Source organism: Notolabrus celidotus, chromosome 3 (genome assembly GCF_009762535.1).
Source record: "Notolabrus celidotus isolate fNotCel1 chromosome 3, fNotCel1.pri, whole genome shotgun sequence".
Lineage (NCBI taxonomy): Eukaryota > Metazoa > Chordata > Actinopteri > Labriformes > Labridae > Notolabrus > Notolabrus celidotus.
In genome coordinates, this window is record NC_048274.1 from 13,354,505 (window position 1) to 13,372,176 (window position 17,672).

The window sequence follows — 17,672 nt, forward strand, 5'->3', positions numbered from 1 at the left end:
ACGAACATAACAGGAGGGTTAAAAGTAAAAACACAACTCCTCCTGCTTGCTAACTTACTTCTCACTGCCAACAAGACCAGCAGAGTTCTAGACATAGCCACGTCAGGGTGACCAAAAATATTGGCTTGGCTTTTTCATGGGAAATCCGACCAAGAAATAACCAATCTTGTCACTGATAATCTTATTTAACTTTGTGGATCATGGAGAGGCATCAGTGTAAGAGTGAGACTTTTCAAATCAGTTAAAAACTCCTCACAGGGCTTGAAACACAACTCTTAAAATCATCTGAAATAAAGAAAAGTAAACTTAAAAGCTTGATACCTCAAATCGAAACGATGTATTAAAGTTTTTTGGCTCTGTCTCTATTTCAGGCTTCACCTGCAGCCCTGGCCAAATGCGTTCTAGCTGAGGTGCCAAAGCAAGTAGTGGAGTACTACAGCCATAAGGCCATCTCTCCTATGTGTCCTCAGAGGGACTTACCAACCCCCATCCTCAGCCCACTGGCCACCACCCCAACAGAATAAACATCCAACCCGATCCTGGAACCAAGCTTTGACCACAGCACCAGTCTGGAAAACTAAGAGGGAAACAGGACGCATGCCTCGCCATTTTTGGACAGGGAACGAAAAGAATACCTTTGTAAATGTGATGTTACTTATTTATTTCATTTTCCACTGCTGACAAAGTGTTTACACGAAGACAGAGCGACAGAGACTGTGGGGTTTATCAATTTCTCTTCTAAGTGTGGATCCAGAACTTCTCCTTGGCTGTGCAAAATGAGCATCATGGGTCCTGGAAGATTGTGTTTTCTCTCCCCTACTTTTTATGCATGCAGGTCAACCCCTGAGTGCTGATCAGTCATTGGTGCAGGGTTACAATTTGTCCCTGTCCGTGAATTACAGCACCTCAATATGTCCATTATATTATTGTTTACCTAATGTCAACTCTTTGGATAATTGTAAAGATGTGGTGTTCAGTACGGTATGGTGCAATCAAAATTAGATTGCTCAACTTGAACACACTTAGAATATTTAATCCAGGTGTTACAGATGATTTAGTTTTAAAGATGAGATGGTGCGACCATGCCTTGTGTTATGTTAATCTTTTCACTTGTACTTAAACCTGTCTAGCTGCAGGATCGGCCTTCACTTGGATTGTAGAAAAAATGTCCAGCCAGACATGCACAGATCACGAGTCCTCATTGATCTTTTGTGAGTTGACGTTCTAAAAGACAAGAATTTATGGTAATATATAAATTAGTGACTACTTCTTTGTATTTCTACGTAAAGCCCTCCTCCATAGCACGATAGCTGTTTGTTTTTTTGTTGAAGTGTCTGCAGCAGCTACAAATGAAACTGTCCCTACCCAGCAAATATAAAAGCAGACTATGAGAGTGTTTGTCAGGTGCAGGTTGCCAAGTTAGTGTATGATGTGATGTGATAATTAGCTGAATCTTGAATAATTGGACGTATACTTTGAAAACAAGAGAGAAAACAGCAGCAATGGAGAAGTTATGGTACGTCACCAACCCAGACCTGTCTGCCTTGTACATTTTGTGAAACTGCAAGACATTTGCTATAGCTTTAGGTCTCTGTGCGCTTCTTTCAATCAAGACACAAGTCATACAGCAAGACAAATACAAAATTGCAGCCTGGCCATCATCTGGCAGGTCAAACTAGGAGGTGTTTCTTGGCTGCTTTTCTTTTTTAGAAACAGCCTTTTCTAAAAGTTGGCCATGAAAAAACTCAGAATAACACTTTTCTCCAGGAGTTCTGAATGACTGCATTCCAAATTTTCTGCCTTTTGTAAAATGATTGCAGTACAAGCTGTGAAATCACGCTGCATGTCAGGTGAACTTTTTCCCTTTGAATATTTTTTTTTGTCATTGTTGTCATCTCTGAGCCAACCATCAGACAGGTAGCATTCTTCAAGTTTCAGCTGTATGTCTCATTATTTCCCCCCTCTTTCTGCTGCTTTTTATATGCAACACTTTTTTTCTGGATGTTTCATGAAGAATATAACCGGTACATACACTGTTCAGATCCAATGAAAGCACAAAGCTGATCACTGTCATTACTGTTCACGAAACAAGCTTTTTAATGTGTTGCATCAGAACATTTAGCGTGACAATATTCGAATCAAAAGACACTGCCATTAATACAAAAAATCCTCAGTTAGGATAAAATACTCATACCATCAAATCAGTACATAAAAAGGTTGTGTTTACTTCTCCCTTTCTTGCCTTAACAATGGATATTTACTCGTATGCTTTTGTTCCTTCAGCTGTTTTATCAAGCTTTAAGATGCTCATCATGTCCAAAAGGCATCTTAAAGTCAGAAAAAGCAGTGTCATGTTTTGATCAAAGAAACATGTTTCCGCTGCCGAGGCTGAGGAACAACCTGTCTCTGAAACAGACTCTTAAAGCAGAGATAACAAGTTGTGTTTGAGATGTTTATTATTGTATGTGCCAGCGAGACGGGATAAATGATGCACCAAAGCCAGGTGTAATTACATTTTAAAGTAAAAAGAAGCTAAAGTAAGAAGTAAAGTCAAAGAGTTGAATGAGGCGTTCCTTCACACTATTCAAAGGCGTCTTCTTAACATTTCACCACTTTAAAAAAAAGGAACATCATCTACCCATAACAGAATGTTCCCCATCTCATTCAAGCAAATGTTTTCAACAAACAATTCACAACAAAAGTAGATAACTAAACCATTAAGTGCATTAATCAAACATTTTTTAAATAGAAATATAAATCCCACACTGTTTCGCTCAAAGTTAAACAAGTTCTCGACAGTAATGTGTCGTGTTCTTGGTTTTTTATTCCTTTTGTTTTCTGCTGTGTTAAAGGTGTAATGGGAGAGCTTTTCAGATGTGTTATAATAATACAGTATCTTCTATAACTGAAACAATCTATAGTGACAGAAAAGCACAAGTTAACTACATAGTATGATGTGTTGTAAACAGTAAAGTTCATTCCTCCATATATTCCTAGGTGTGGCCTGATTGGTCTTTAAGAACTGTTCTAGTGAAGACTCTCTACAGCAGTATTTGCTGTGTGACAGACTTTGAAGGGTGGCTAATTCACTTGGCCAAACACCAATCTGTCCCTGCCCTTATATACACAGGAAGAATACATAGTCCTTACAGCTACTCTTACACATATCCACCCCCGAGCTGCAAATATTAATCTGACTTTGATTCGTCCCCTAGAGCTTCAGCTGCCCTCCCCAGATACAGACTATTGACTCCTCATGAATGCACCTAAGCAAGGCGAGCTCCGCTGTCGGCTGCTCTCTGAACTCCTTTGAAGAGCAAAAGTATTGAGGATCCTTCAGTCACTGTGGATCACAGGATGAGGCCTATTGATTCAGCAGGCCTGGATTTGCAGCCATACTCAGTTTGTTGAATGTAAATTATCCTGGAAGGTCTTTGGTTTTATAATTGAAGTTCAGCTCCGAGGAACCAGTTCATATCAGGGAGGGGATTAATGCAAAACAAAGAGAATACTCTACAGGAATGAGCAGCATTTGAAGTTTTAGCGGTTTAAGGATGACATTGTCTGTCCATTATAATGATTTCCCCGTACATCTCAGATCCGTCACTGCTAAAAAAGTGCAGCATGTCACTCTTAGGAGGATGAAGATTTACAGCTAAATGGAGAACTAGAAAGTTTCCCAATGACGATTCTTATAAAAAAGCGGAGTACTTTTGTAAACAGATTTTGCTTGCCCACAAGCTTTAGTTACAATTTGTTCTAACTAAATAAAGCAGGAGGTGCAGACCAATCAACCAATATTTTCCTCCTTGAGGGCACAGCAGCTCACACTTTAATATCTCAAAGGTATCAGCACTCCTATGATTCGTGCCTTACATGGCAATTAACTCTTTGTCCCCTATTACCTGCATCTCCTTATTGCTACTTGGCCTCAGGTTATGAGTTTCATAAGCTCAAATGGTTCATTACCCAGCACTGTGTGCATTTACATAATGAAATGCGATACAATTTAAGAGTACTGTTTTTAAAGGCTCTTATTCTCATTTAAGTAAACCATATCAAAATTAGTTTTTGTCTTGGTTCAAACATCAATACACTGAGTCATTTCAATGTTTAATTCCCCTCAGGGTCGACCTGAGCTACTAAAAGTATCAGCAGCCTTATGGTAAACAGTGATGTATGGGTTTTTAATGCCCCTTCAGACTTGCCCCAAGCAAATAACTCTTCTCCTTTGAAAATTATCTCACATACTTCATCTTTTTCATTAAGTGACGAGTTTCATTGCAGTCATTCATGTGTAAAATACACAATATTCAAAGAATGTCATTGTGTGTGTGTGTGTGTGTGTGTGTGTGTGTGTGTGTGTGTGTGTGTGTGTGTTTGTGTGTGTGTGTGTGTGTGTGTGTGTGTGTGTGTGCCAGCCAGCTGAACACACATCCGTTTGGCAATTTATCACTGCTTCAAACCACTTCCAAAAAAGAAAAACTGCTTCAATGTCTTAATGGGAAGTCATTAATTATGTAACAGTAAATAACAAACACTGGAGGTCATAAGACAAGAGTTCAGGTGACCATAATGTTCTTAATATCAAATCATCTGCATTGGTGTATTTGAAATCTCTCTCTACTCTCTCTTTTTCTCCCATCCACTTTTAATCAGATCAAGGTTTACAGCCCATAACCTTAATATGCAACTGGTGTAACTTCAGGCCATGTGGGTGAGAAGCAACCAACGCATCATTAGTATATATTTGATTTTCTTCGAAAGGAAGAAAGGGATTTATTGCATGCTTACTTTTATTGTTAAGCTGTGCTGTGCAGTTATTCCTTTGGGTCTTATGATATGCTAATATGCAAGCCTGCATTTGCACAAACCTATGTTCTTGTAGTTGACGCTCTCTGTCTTGCAGTGAGGTAAATAAATCTCATCATTTAACGGAAACTGCCTCTGTGATTTGTTACCATATCAGCTAAAAATAACATGTCAAAAAAATTGAAATACATTTGTCTGTTTTTGCCAACCAGCATCCTCCAATCCCACTCGCTCATGTCAGTGATCATCTGACTAAGCATTGCCTCTGCTCCCCGCTGTACAGGGCGGATGAATAGAAATGAGATTAATGAAATGTAGGTTATGCTATCTTGAACAGATTTGCCCCGTGTGTCTTTGGCTGTGGATGCTGTGGGTACTTATCAAATAGAAAGAGGGACTGAGCCTACTCTTTAATTCCATCAGACAGCTCCTTTCATTTAGCAGCTATTGTTGAGAGCGCTGAATAACGGTTGTTTCCATGGTGACACCTACTTGTGGGGAGACGTAGACCTTCATTTTTTTGTCAGATTCAGGGACAAAGATGCAGGATGTGCTGAGGGGGGCTCTGGGAGGAGGCCATCCGCACATTATTATGAAAGAGAGGATGCTTTGATGGTGATTGCTGCTCTCTTTCCCAAGGCTGATGAAGGTCCAGCGGGGCTGTGAGCCTCAGGTGAGCTCTGTGTGTTTTCACCAGACCCATCTCTCTCTCCTCCAACCCTTTTTTGTGCTTGGCCGTCTGATTTATGGCCACAATTAAAGAACGTTCACCACCGCTTAACATTCATTGGCAATAAAACCAGCAACAGGCTTGCACCCAGGGACCGAGCGCTGTTGTTTAGTGGAATCAGCTCATTCACTCCATGTTATCAGATTACCTTTAATGCCTTTAAACACAACTGGGCTTCCCTAACAGTGCCAAAGCTCAGGGCTCGGAGGTGTAGCCGGAGGCACTGTAAAATCAGGAAAGACAGAGGATAGATTAGTTGTTTTCTCATTGGCTGGCTGCCTTACGCCTGGCTGTAATAAGGAAATGGAGATGGAGAGAATAGGAAATCTCACTTGTAATTAGCTGTCTCCTCCTTCCCTCGAGGGAGCAGAACGCACCTTTGAAAAGCTTCCAGCTAGCTCTTCTGATGTTGTGTCTCACATGCTTTCAATCCCCCAGTCAATTTGTGCATTTACTACACAGCACATACATGCAAATATGTACACACTGACATACTAGTGTGCTTTGAAGAATGAAGTTGAGTTGAGAATAAACCCCGTTATAATGATGAATGAAGACGCCTTTGTGAGAAGCACCTTGGCAGATTGCACCAAGCCACACCACAAAGGGGAATGTACTTTTATAAAAATACATTGAGGCTAATATATAGCTCTATTATTTTAATTGACGCAGTGTTCCAAGTCATCAGCAGCTCTCTGAGTGTCCTTGGTCCCTGGTGTGTGCAGAGAGCTTGATCAAAGTGGGCTACTGAAACACGTCAATAGATGAGTCATCTAGATTCAAGATTTACACACACGCTGTGAAGGAAATGAAGAAGATATAGCTCCACAGAGGGGACAGTAGTTGTGAATTGTAGATGAGTTACAGTGACCCTCTGGGGAAAAATGTAACCATCAAGCAAGTCATAACAAGCCTGTATTGTGTCTCACTTTCTGTCTCACTCTGCTTTTCCGGCATACTCTCCCCATATACTGTCCTTTTCCTCTGTCTTACACACACACGCACACACATTTCAATTTTCACATTCATTTAATAAATCAACTTGGTCATTATGAGAGAAAACAAAAAACGCCCCCTCATTGTAAGCTTTCTATATTAATTTTTCCACAATGTTGGTATTTACGTACATTTCTCCATCATAACACTAAAGGACTTAAAAAACAAGACAAAGAGTTGGGATGTCAATGTGCTCACAATAAAACTGTCCCCATGTGAGGAATTGGGCTGATGAGTGTTTTATAGTTTAAAAGTTATTCAGTCATTAACATATCGACTTTGACTTGATGAAGGCACAAAAAAGGTTAAAGTTCATACTGAAAAGAAAACTAATTTCTGAAGGAGTTTTCATCGCAATCCGTTTTTCACCAACCACCATTAATCCTGTGGGTCAAGTAAGGCCAACAAATGTCATGACCAGCTTGATCTGTAGTTATGTTGTTTCAGTCTAAACCTAAGTGGCGGACCGGTGGAGCGACTGAGCCATCACAAGAGGAAGGAAAGAAATCCTTTAAGGATACAACCAGCTCGCCAAATTCCCTACAATGACTTAATTTACAAAATGTGAAGTTATGTCATTAAGAGTCAAATGCATGAAGAAAGGATAAAGGGGTGCTGTTGGCCTAGCATGCGCCCCATATACAGAGGCCGTTTGCTCCATGTCTTCCCCTACTCTCTACTCCCCACATTTCCTGTCTCTCTCTGGCTTTCCTATCCAATAAAGGCAAAAATGGCGACAAACATAAGGGGAAGAAAAGAAAAACAAAAAGGATAAATTCAAATATAAACTAAAAACTTTTCTATTCAGTCTGGCTTTATGTAGGGTTTTCATAATGGATTTTAATTATCTTTTATTTATTTTATTTATTTTCAACTATTTGATTTCTTATTATTTGTCTACTCAATTTTATTGATTTTTGTAGTGCCTTAATTTATCTTCAACTTATTTATTTATTTGGACTATTTCTGTTCTTATTGTTATTTTTGATGCTTTAACTTATTTCTAATTATATATATATACTATTGTTATTGGTGTAAATTAGTACATTAGTCCATTAGTACAATATTTAGCATGTTTTGCCATTATTTTACCTCTGCTTTTTTCTTGTTTTCAATTGCTGTAAAGCACTTTGAATTGCATTTGATTTGTATGAATGGTGCTTCATAATTAAAGCTTGATAGATTGGTTGACTTGATAAAATATTCATTATAACAGATAGTGTTGTGATCTGAGTCTGCTTTCAGAATAAAACTGCTTTTCAGTAGCTCAAATGTTTATTGATCATGCAGTGGGGTAGAGTCCACGCTAGCAACATTCATGTCTACAAGGTTGCTCTGTTCTGGTCAGTAGATGACGCCAGCCTTCTAGTCTACATGTAGAGAAGACTCTTCTGTTACTGACTGTTAAAATCCAGTCAAATGAATCAATGGCCAGAAGTAGAGTCCACAGACAGTAACTTAAATGCGAAGAGAGGTCCATGGCGAGGAAAAAAGAGCGAGGATCAGGGAATATCACAACACAACATAATTTGGTTGTGCAATCAATTTGCAATACTATACATGTACTGTATACTGTTGTAACTAGTTCCCTGCCTGAGTCCTCTCCTTCTTGATAAACTCCATGAAGGGACCCCAAATCCTGAGGAACCTGGAATGGGTTCTCAAGATTGTGTATTGGATTTCTTCAAGAAACAAACAGGAAATGAAAATGAGATGCTATATCTCAAGGGGCTATCCTATAATAAATTCAAATCATATCATTTAGCCACTTTTTAAAGCAGGGAGGAGAGGCTGATTTCCAAATCCAGTCTGCTTTAAGCTATTCAACCAGAAGTGCCCAGTCCATGCTTATTCAAGCTCCTTCTATAACTGCAAAACTGAGACTTTGCACTCTGATGGAACCCGCCACTCATCTTCATCTCTTTTTTTGTCCTCTGACAAACATGAACCAAGCAACTAAACCACACATGAGAATATATTAGGCTGACAAGCTCAGAACTTGGATGCCACAAGTACAGAAAGCAAGCACACACCCCAGGATTTGGATGTCCACCCATATCATGGCTGCTTTCTGTTGAGCAAAAATCTCCTCCTCTTCCTAATCTGATGGATCAAATTGTCCAGAAGGTCTTCCTTTTTTGAGACATCATCATTATTCACCATTATTATGGAGGACATAAGGCAGCGAGAGGTTAGAGGGATGTGTGTGGGTGGCTATTAAAGATAAAATCCAGAGCTATTTTTGCTTAGAATTGTTCTCTGTTATAACCAAAATGCCTGGCCGAGTGTTGGAAGATGTGAAGACTGGCACAAGAACAGTGGTTAGACTTGTTTATGTGGTGCCTGCTATTCACTCTCGCTGCTCACATAGCTGTTTGCTAATTGGTGGTAATTCTAAGAGAATCTTTTTTATGAAGCACATATCAGAGATTGGATGTTAAAATTACACAATGAATGTCATCAGAGTGCCATTACTCTAGAGAGTAAGTTCACCACTTAAGCCAATTAATGTGCAACATGTGAATGTTTGACTTGTGTGACACAGAGCAAAATGATGCCATATTCAATTAATCTCATGTTTAGCCTGCAGGTCACTGTGCAGATCCTACTTTTTCATTTACTGTATCTGATGAATATTAGCATTGTATTTGAGGCCCTGGAGAGCTTTGTCAAAGTACAGTTGCAAGAATAAGCATGTGAACCCTTTGGAATAACCTGGATTTCTTCATAAATTGGTCATAAAATGTGCTCTGATCTTCATCTAAGTCCCAACAATAGACAAACAGTCTGCTTAAGCTAATACCATAAAAAAACGATATGTTTTCATGATTTTATTGACCACACCATGTACACATTCACAGTGCAGGGTGGAAAAAGTATGAGAACCATTGGGTTTGATAACTGATCCGTTACCCTCACATCTCCTGCAGGCGATTGAGCCCACAATCAGCCCGGCAGTAACAAACATAATTAACTCCTCTCTGTCCACTGGTGTTTTCCCTACTACATTCAAGCAAGCGAGGGTCAGACCATTGCTCAAAAAACCCACTCTCAACCCAGCCCAGGTTGAAAATTACAGGCCGGTCTCACTTCTTCCATTCCTTTCAAAAATACTGGAGCGCACAGTCTTCAACCAGCTCTCAGAATACTTACAGAACCGTGATCTACTTGATCAGTATCAGTCTGGCTTTAGGCGGGGCCACTCTACTGAAACTGCACTGTTGTCGGTAACAGAATCGTTGCGTATGGCTAAAGCAGCGGGTCAGTCCTCAGTTCTCTTGCTGCTGGATCTGTCTGCTGCTTTTGACACAGTAAACAACCAAATCCTCCTCTCTACACTCTCCTCACTTGGTATCTCAGGGTCTGCCCTCCAGTGGTTCAAGTCCTACCTCACAGGGAGATCTTTTAGAGTATCATGGAGAGGAGAAGTGTCCAATATGCATGGCTTATCAACAGGGGTACCTCAAGGGTCAGTGCTTGGTCCCCTCCTGTTCTCAATTTACACCACATCACTTGGTGCAGTGATCCGCTCCCATGGCTTTTCCTATCACTGCTATGCAGATGATACACAGCTTTTCCTATCTTTCCCACCTGATGACACAACTGTCTCAGCTCGGATCTCATCCTGCCTTGCTGACATTTCTAAATGGATGAGGGAACGCCACCTACAGGTCAACCTGTCCAAGACTGAGCTTATTATCATTCCAGCCAGTCCCACTATAGACCCACAGATCAATATCCAGTTTGGATCACAAAACCTCATGCCCACTAAGTCTGCCCGAAATCTGGGTGTCATGATCGATGACCAGCTAACCTTCAAGGTTCATGTTGCTTCGATTGCTCGGTCCTGCCGTTTTTCCCTCTATAACATCAAGAGGATTAGACCCTACCTGACAGAACGTGCAACACAGCTCCTGGTTCAAGCTCTTGTAATGTCACGCATTGACTACTGCAACTCTCTACTGGCAGGCCTCCCAGCATTCACAGTTAAACCTCTGCAAATGATCCAGAACGCAGCAGCACGTCTGGTCTTCAGCCAGCCTAAGACAGCTCATGTCACTCCCCTGCTCATCTCACTACACTGGCTTCCAGTTGCAGCTCGCATCAGATACAAAACTCTAATCATGACTTACAAAGCAGTAACCAAAACTGCTCCAGTTTACCTGGAACCCCTCATCCAGGTCTACAGCCCTTCTCGCCCGCTACGCTCAGCCTCTGAAAAGCGCCTAGTGCTTCCAGCACACAAGGCCTCAAAATCACTAGCTCGACTCTTCTCTTTTGTTGCCCCTAAATGGTGGAATGAATTGGCCAACTTCATTCGATCTGCAGAGTCCCTCTCTACTTTCAAAAGACAGCTAAAGACCCAGCTCTTTAGGAAGCACTATGCACTTAGCTAGACTGCTCTCCACTGTTGTCCCCAGTGGCAGATCATGTCTTCCAGCTACGATAGACTCGCACTGTCCTGCTCTACTCTGGGAATCTGTGTTCAGCTCTTGAGGGACCCAGCACTTGGTACTTTGGTCATTATTGTGGTGATGTTAATTGTTGATGATGATAATGGAAGGTCTTTAATCGGTTGGTTGCTTCATTTTAGATGTTCCTTATTTTGGGAAAAAAAAAAAAAAAAAAAAATTCCTTACTTATTTTTGTGCATTGCCTTTACACTGCTTGGCAGTACCTGCACCCAAAATGACTTGAAGCACTTTGTTACTCTTACTGATCTTGTTTCCTCTTGTCTAGATCTTTGCTTGTGTTGTTCTTGTTCTCGTATGTACGTCGCTTTGGATAAAAGCGTCTGCTAAATGACATTGTAACTGGTTGACCCTTCTTTGGCAGCAAAAACCTCAACCTAATGTTTCCTGTAGTTGCAGATCAGAATGCACAATGGTCAGAAGGAATTTTGGACCATTACTCTAACCAAAACAGTTCAGTTCAGCAATATTTTTGAGATGTTTGGTGGTGTGAATCGCTCTCTTGAGGTCATGTCATCTCAACCAGGTTGAGGTCAAGACACTCCAGAAGGTGTATTTTCATCTGTTGAAGCCAGTCTGATGTTGGTTTACTTCTGTGCTTTGGGTCATTGTCCTGTTGTATCCCTCGTCTTCTGTTGAGCATCAGTTGATGGATCGATGGATCTCCTGCAAAATGTCTTGATAAACTTGGGAATTCATTTTTCTGTCGATGATAGCAATCTGTCAAGGCCCTGAGGCAGCAAAGAAGCCCCAAACCACGATGTCCCCTCCACCATACTTCACAGTTGGGATGGGGTTTTGATGTTGGTGGGCTTTGCCTTTATTTCTCCACACATAGTGTTGTGTGTTCCTTCCAAACAACTCAACTTTGGTATCAACTGTCCACAGAATATATGGCCAGTAGTGATGTGGAACATCCAGGTGCCCTTTTGCAAACTTCAAACGTGCAGCATACATTTTTTGGGACATCAGTGGCTTCCTCTGTGGTGTCCTCCCATGAACTCCATTCTTCATTGTTTAACGTATCATAGATTCATCAACAGAGATGTTAGTATGTGCCAGAGATTTGTGTAAGTCTTTATCTAACACTCTAGGACTCTTCTTCACCTCATTGAGCATTCTGCGCTGTGCTCTTGCAGTCATCTTTACAGGATGGCCACTCTTAGTGAGGGTAGTAACAGTGCTGAACTGTCCATTTATAGATAATTTGTCTTACCGTGGATGATGAACATCAAGGCTTTTAGAAATACTTTTGTAACCCTTTCCAGCTTCGTGCAATTCTTACTCATAGGTCTTCTGAGAGCTCTTTTGTGCGAGGCATGGTTCACATAAGGCAATGCTTCTTGAAAATAGCAAACTCAAAACTGGTATGGGTTTTTTATAGTGCAAGGCAGCTTTAACAAACAGGACCAATCTCTTCTTATTGATTGGACACCAGGTAGGCAGACTTCAGACTCAAATTAGTTCTTACTGAAGCTCTTAGCCTCGGGGTTCACATGCTTTTTCCACTCTGCACTGTGAATGTTTACATGGTGTGGTCAATAAAAAAATGAAAACATATATATTTTTTTGTGGTATTAGCTTAAGCAGACTGTGTTTGTCTATTGTTGGGGCTTAGATGAAGATCAGAGCACAATTTATGACCAATTTATGCAGAAATCAGGGTAATTCCAAAGGGTTTACATACTTTTTCTTGCATCTGTATACTCTTTTTATGCTCTGTCTTTGGTCCCTATCAGCTCCCTAAATACATATTTGGCTCTTTTGATGCTATACAAATGCTTTCATTCCTAGTTACTTATTGCACCTGTTGCTGTTTTGTTCATTGCATGCAGTAAAGAGTGAATTGTAAGAGATAAAAAAGAGTCATGAGGGGAGTAAGAACAATAATGACGACAGCAAGTCAGCTAAACAAAGTTCTGAAAGTTGTTAGAAAGCTCAGTAAAGCGGAGTGAAGCAGCAGATTTAGTGTCAATACTGGTTTTATTCTTTTTTTCATCTCCTGGTGTTTTCACATTTTCATTGTAATAAAAAAATTATTGATTTGAGCCGCTCTAAAGACAATGAAATTACCGTTAACGCCATAAAAAGTAATGAATAGTTATTTTTCAGTCGTGTAGCGTGCATGTACCAGCGCCTGTGGCAGTGCTGTGATTAGATATCATATCATCACCGTCATGAGTCAAACATGCCAATGACAACTGCTGATGGTAATGATGTCATGCACAGTATGGTGGCAGCATCATAGAGCCATGAACTTGTCTAACAAACAGCATGAGGAGCAAAGGATGATTTTACCATTTGACTTTTATCAAATTCATTCAGTCATGGCAGATATCGATAAATCATACTCTAATATATTACAACAACAATTCAGCTCTGAATAGAGGCATGTGATTGTTGTGTAATATGTGTGTGTAATTCAGTGGCTGCTTTGGGGGTGCTAAAAGATGAAGGAAGAGGAAGGCAATAATGGGTCCTGATGGACAATTTTCTGCTCCATCACAAGGATCGGCAATTACATGTTAACCAGGTTAAACAGGCTTCATTCTGTGGGAGTCAATATCACGACTACGTGTGTGCACATTTTACAGTGATTGTGATTCATTTAATGGAACAGTGAGTTGGTGGTGCAGATCAAGTTTGGCTTTTGTAATTACAAGTCCCTGACTAAAAACTGTGGAGCAAAGTTTTCAGAAAAAGATGTAACTGAAAAGTCAGTTGTTGAAATTGCATTAACCCGAGCTGTGGCAAAATTACATTTGAACATGTTGCAATAAATAATTAATTTGAAAGAGTTGTATCTCCTTCCTTCTTTGTCTGGCTATTAATTTGACTCATTTCTACAGATAAGTGTCAGCCAATGTGACCTCGTGTTCAGACAGTTCCAGACACGCTGGAGATTAGTTAATCTCTCAGCCACATAAAATGTCACCAGTGTTAGGCCCTTTGAATAAGAGACAAATGGCTTTTTCTTATTTGCACTGACATTTAGCCATCACATAGGGATGATTCTGTGGTAGAACACTAAGAAATACCATTTCTCTGTTGATACTTCTCTCAAGCTGGACCGGTAAATAAAACAGCGGACGTTTGCAGAAAGTAAATCAAGACTTTTGATTTAAATATAGTTCCTCTAAATGGAAATATGTTAATTGTAGGATGCATAGGTTATTTTTCTGTTCAACATAAGTACGATAATCACATGCCATAAGTGTTATTTATGTGCCATTACTATTTCCCTTGCAGTACAGTCAGTCTGTCTTTGGAGACAGATGGGGAATTTAAATGTATGCGTCAAGTATAGCAGTGATGTTGTGAGTCAGCTCTCAAAAAAAAAACAGAGGTCATAACTGTGTGTTGTCTTATCAGAAAATGACATCTGTTATGGACTAAATGCTATAATAGAATTCTCAGCCGAAGATAAAGAGCAGTGTGCATCTGTGATTCAGCATAAATCTGCCTCAGACAGAAAATACATTTTTTTTTTTAGTATAACAGAATGAATCATTTGTTCTTCTTTTGCAGAACTTGTTGTGTAACATAACATTTAACATAAAATATATATTTTTAAAGGTTTATTTATGTGTCCATCATTGTGCTTGGTTTGATTAATGAAGCCAAGTTTTCACCTGGTGGGCTGTAGTGACCTCAAGGTCACATTGCAATGCGACATCACACATATTTATTGATCTCATGATGTATTCACAAAATAAAAATGCTTGTGATCATTTTGGAAATCTCAAAATGTCATTTCAACTATTCAGAATCAGAATCAGAATCAGAATCAGCTTTAATGGCCAGGTATGCTTGAACACACAAGGAATTTGACTTTGGTAAACTGTGCGCTCTTTGTACAAGGCATACAAATAAAAATATAATAAAAATAAAAATATAATAATAATAACTATTACATCAGCTTAAATACAAAGAACAACAAATAGGCATGACTAATATGTACAGACTAAAATAATAACAATATTCTACGTAAATCGTTGATGTCTTTTAGAATGAACTCTCACTAGGGTTTTCTCTGTGGCTCTATGGCTTATGAGGATGTGTGTGTGCATGTTTCCTGATGTAGTGTTAAAACGCGGGTTATCTCTCAGGGCTTCAGGAGACAGTTTTTCTTCAATTAGTATCGTTATTACTCCATGCTTGCGTCAGCATGAGGTGCCTTAATCCTGAGAGCATTACCTATTGATTGCCAATGTCTCTTGAGAGACCACCCTTTCCTTTCCTGCTAAGATGGTTATTGTAATCTTAATTGTAATCTCCTGCCTTCCCTATTTGCATTGACACATGTGGAAGCACTTTGAACAGAGGTGAAGACTCAATTTTTTAAGCACTTTTCACTAACTGACTGATTTTCTTTCATTATTGACCTCTCTGTCCTTTTATACAATTGTTCACACATCTTTAATTTATATTTTAGTGAGGTAGTCTAAAATGCGCAGTTACATGTAAGCACATGCCCCCATGTACGGAGGCCATATTCTCATCAGTCTTTGATCCCTGGCCTTAACCTTTTGCTGCATGTCATCCCCCACTCTCTGCTCCCCACATTACCTCTCTCTCATTTATTGTCCTATTTAATGAACATCTCCTGGAAACACTTTGATATGCACTTTGGAATGTGCAGTAATCTCCCGTCCGTTATTATTACCACATCAATGAAAGACAAAGACATTTCAAACTGCTTTACTCTATGTTGGGTTAAGAAATGCATAAAGATCAAATAAAGTAATGCCAAATCATCTCAATGACATATCAAAAAGAAGAAGCTTTGCTATCTTGAGGTAAAGTAGTCAATTCATCTTTTATAATGGGAAAACCAGCCTGAGAAAAAGAAGTCAGGATTTCATGAAAATAATGAAATGAACCTGGTATCACGGGAAAACCAGAACCGTTATCTCAAGCTTAGGAGATAAATAAGTCAATATTTCGAGAAAATGACCAAAAATGACTCATTATCTCTTGAAAACTGAGGACTTCTTTACAATATATATTTATTTAATGAAAAAAAGAACTGGGGCAAATATAATGGGAGCAGGATAAAATGTTTCCCATCATCAGTGAGTATTATCAATGATGCGGACTATTTAATGCAAAGGAAGTTCAAGTTTCAGTCTAAAAGTCACAATTTCTAATGACTCAATATCATTGTACCACTTATGTTATCACATAAATCATCACACATCAGAGTTACATCATTAGAGGCTTGGTGAGGCAGTAAACACACACTGATGAGTGATTTTGGAAGACAGGCATAGATATTGAGTTCTAGGAGGATTACCAATGTTGCAAGCAGTTGTAATTACAACCCATTCCTGTTCTCTATCAATCAGTCAATCAACCTAATCAATATCTAAAGCCTCACTTTTAAATACACTCAACACCGTCAATGAATGGATGCTTTTAAAGGAGAGAGTCACCTGTCTTAGCACCGGTGATATTACATCTGTGTGGTTCAGTGATCTGTAGTGCTTTAACAATGACCCAGATAAAAAGAAAGGCACAGTGGGTGTATTGATTTCATTTTGCTGTTGCCTAATTTGTACAGGAGTGACAAATTAGCGGATAAAATAACTCTAATGTGTTGAAACCCGTTGTGCCTGCGTTTGAATAAGCCTGCAATGTGAGACACCAATTTACAGCCTCCAGTGGCCCACTGTCTCTGTAGGAGATAAATAGACTTCATTTTGTCCAGTGCTCAGCCTGCATGGCTCCAGTGTTAAATCAACAGCAGCACTCAATCTGCATGAAACTGCATCTTCATGAATGCCTAAAAGGCAGAAGTAGACACCAGAGAGATCCCTTTTTTTTAACATCTTCAAAGAAAACTGTCCTTTTTTAAAATCAGAATTTTCTTAAATGGAGAGTAAATTCATTTGATCATCAATTCTTCTCAGTCAACAATAATGTAAGATATCTCTAAAGTGAGCATTACACAGAGGATCAGGGAACAGTTCTTACATTTGTCAGTCTACATCAGATATATATAATTATACATCCTAGTCTCAGAGTGGTAAATATATGTCAGAATAATGAGATTAGACACCCTTCAGGACAGCTTCACATGAATAATGATCGGACAAATAATCCCAAGCCATAAATAGTTAAGTAGTCTTTATTATTAACCTTAGTAGAAGTAAATGGGATCATGCTGTTCCTTTTAAACAAATAACTATCAGGGCATATATGTGTGAACAATGCTAACTGGACAAAGAAGGACATCCATGGTTTGGTTTGCTACTATAGTTTATAAAAGTCCCACACAGACGTAAACAAAGATAAAATCACAAACAGGAGAAACTCACTTTCCTCTTTTGTGCCTGGAGGGCATGTGGCCCCAGGTTTCCCACAGACATTTAATTCTGTCAAAACAGTCTGACATGTTTACCAGAACTGAATTTATCTGGATGTGGGTCCCTGTGGCTAGAACCTCTGGATTATAAAAGGGCATTTCATTTCTGACTATTAATGGTTGTATTAAAGGTCTTTGGAAGAGTATTATAAGACAAACTTTGGTCCAATGTATAGTCTTTCAAAGGCATCAGCAGAAAGGTGGTTCATAGTGTAATGTGACAAAGAGTCTGCAGTCTGTTACAGCCAGTGACCTAAACTCTGTGACCTGAGTTGACTGATTCAGCTGGTCAGAT

At 39.5% G+C, this 17,672-nt stretch overlaps 1 protein-coding gene across 1 annotated transcript in view; it reads left to right on the forward strand.

Annotated features, from left to right (window-relative positions):
- The window catches only part of cpne7 (copine VII), a 40,006-nt gene extending 35,068 nt beyond the window's left edge, over positions 1–4,938 (forward strand). The window contains exon 16 of the mRNA XM_034679422.1: positions 372–4,938. Within this exon, the coding sequence (XP_034535313.1) occupies positions 372–524 (153 nt within the window). The 3' untranslated portion in view covers positions 525–4,938. The remainder of the gene's footprint in view (positions 1–371) is intronic.
- The last annotated feature ends 12,734 nt before the right edge of the window (positions 4,939–17,672 follow it).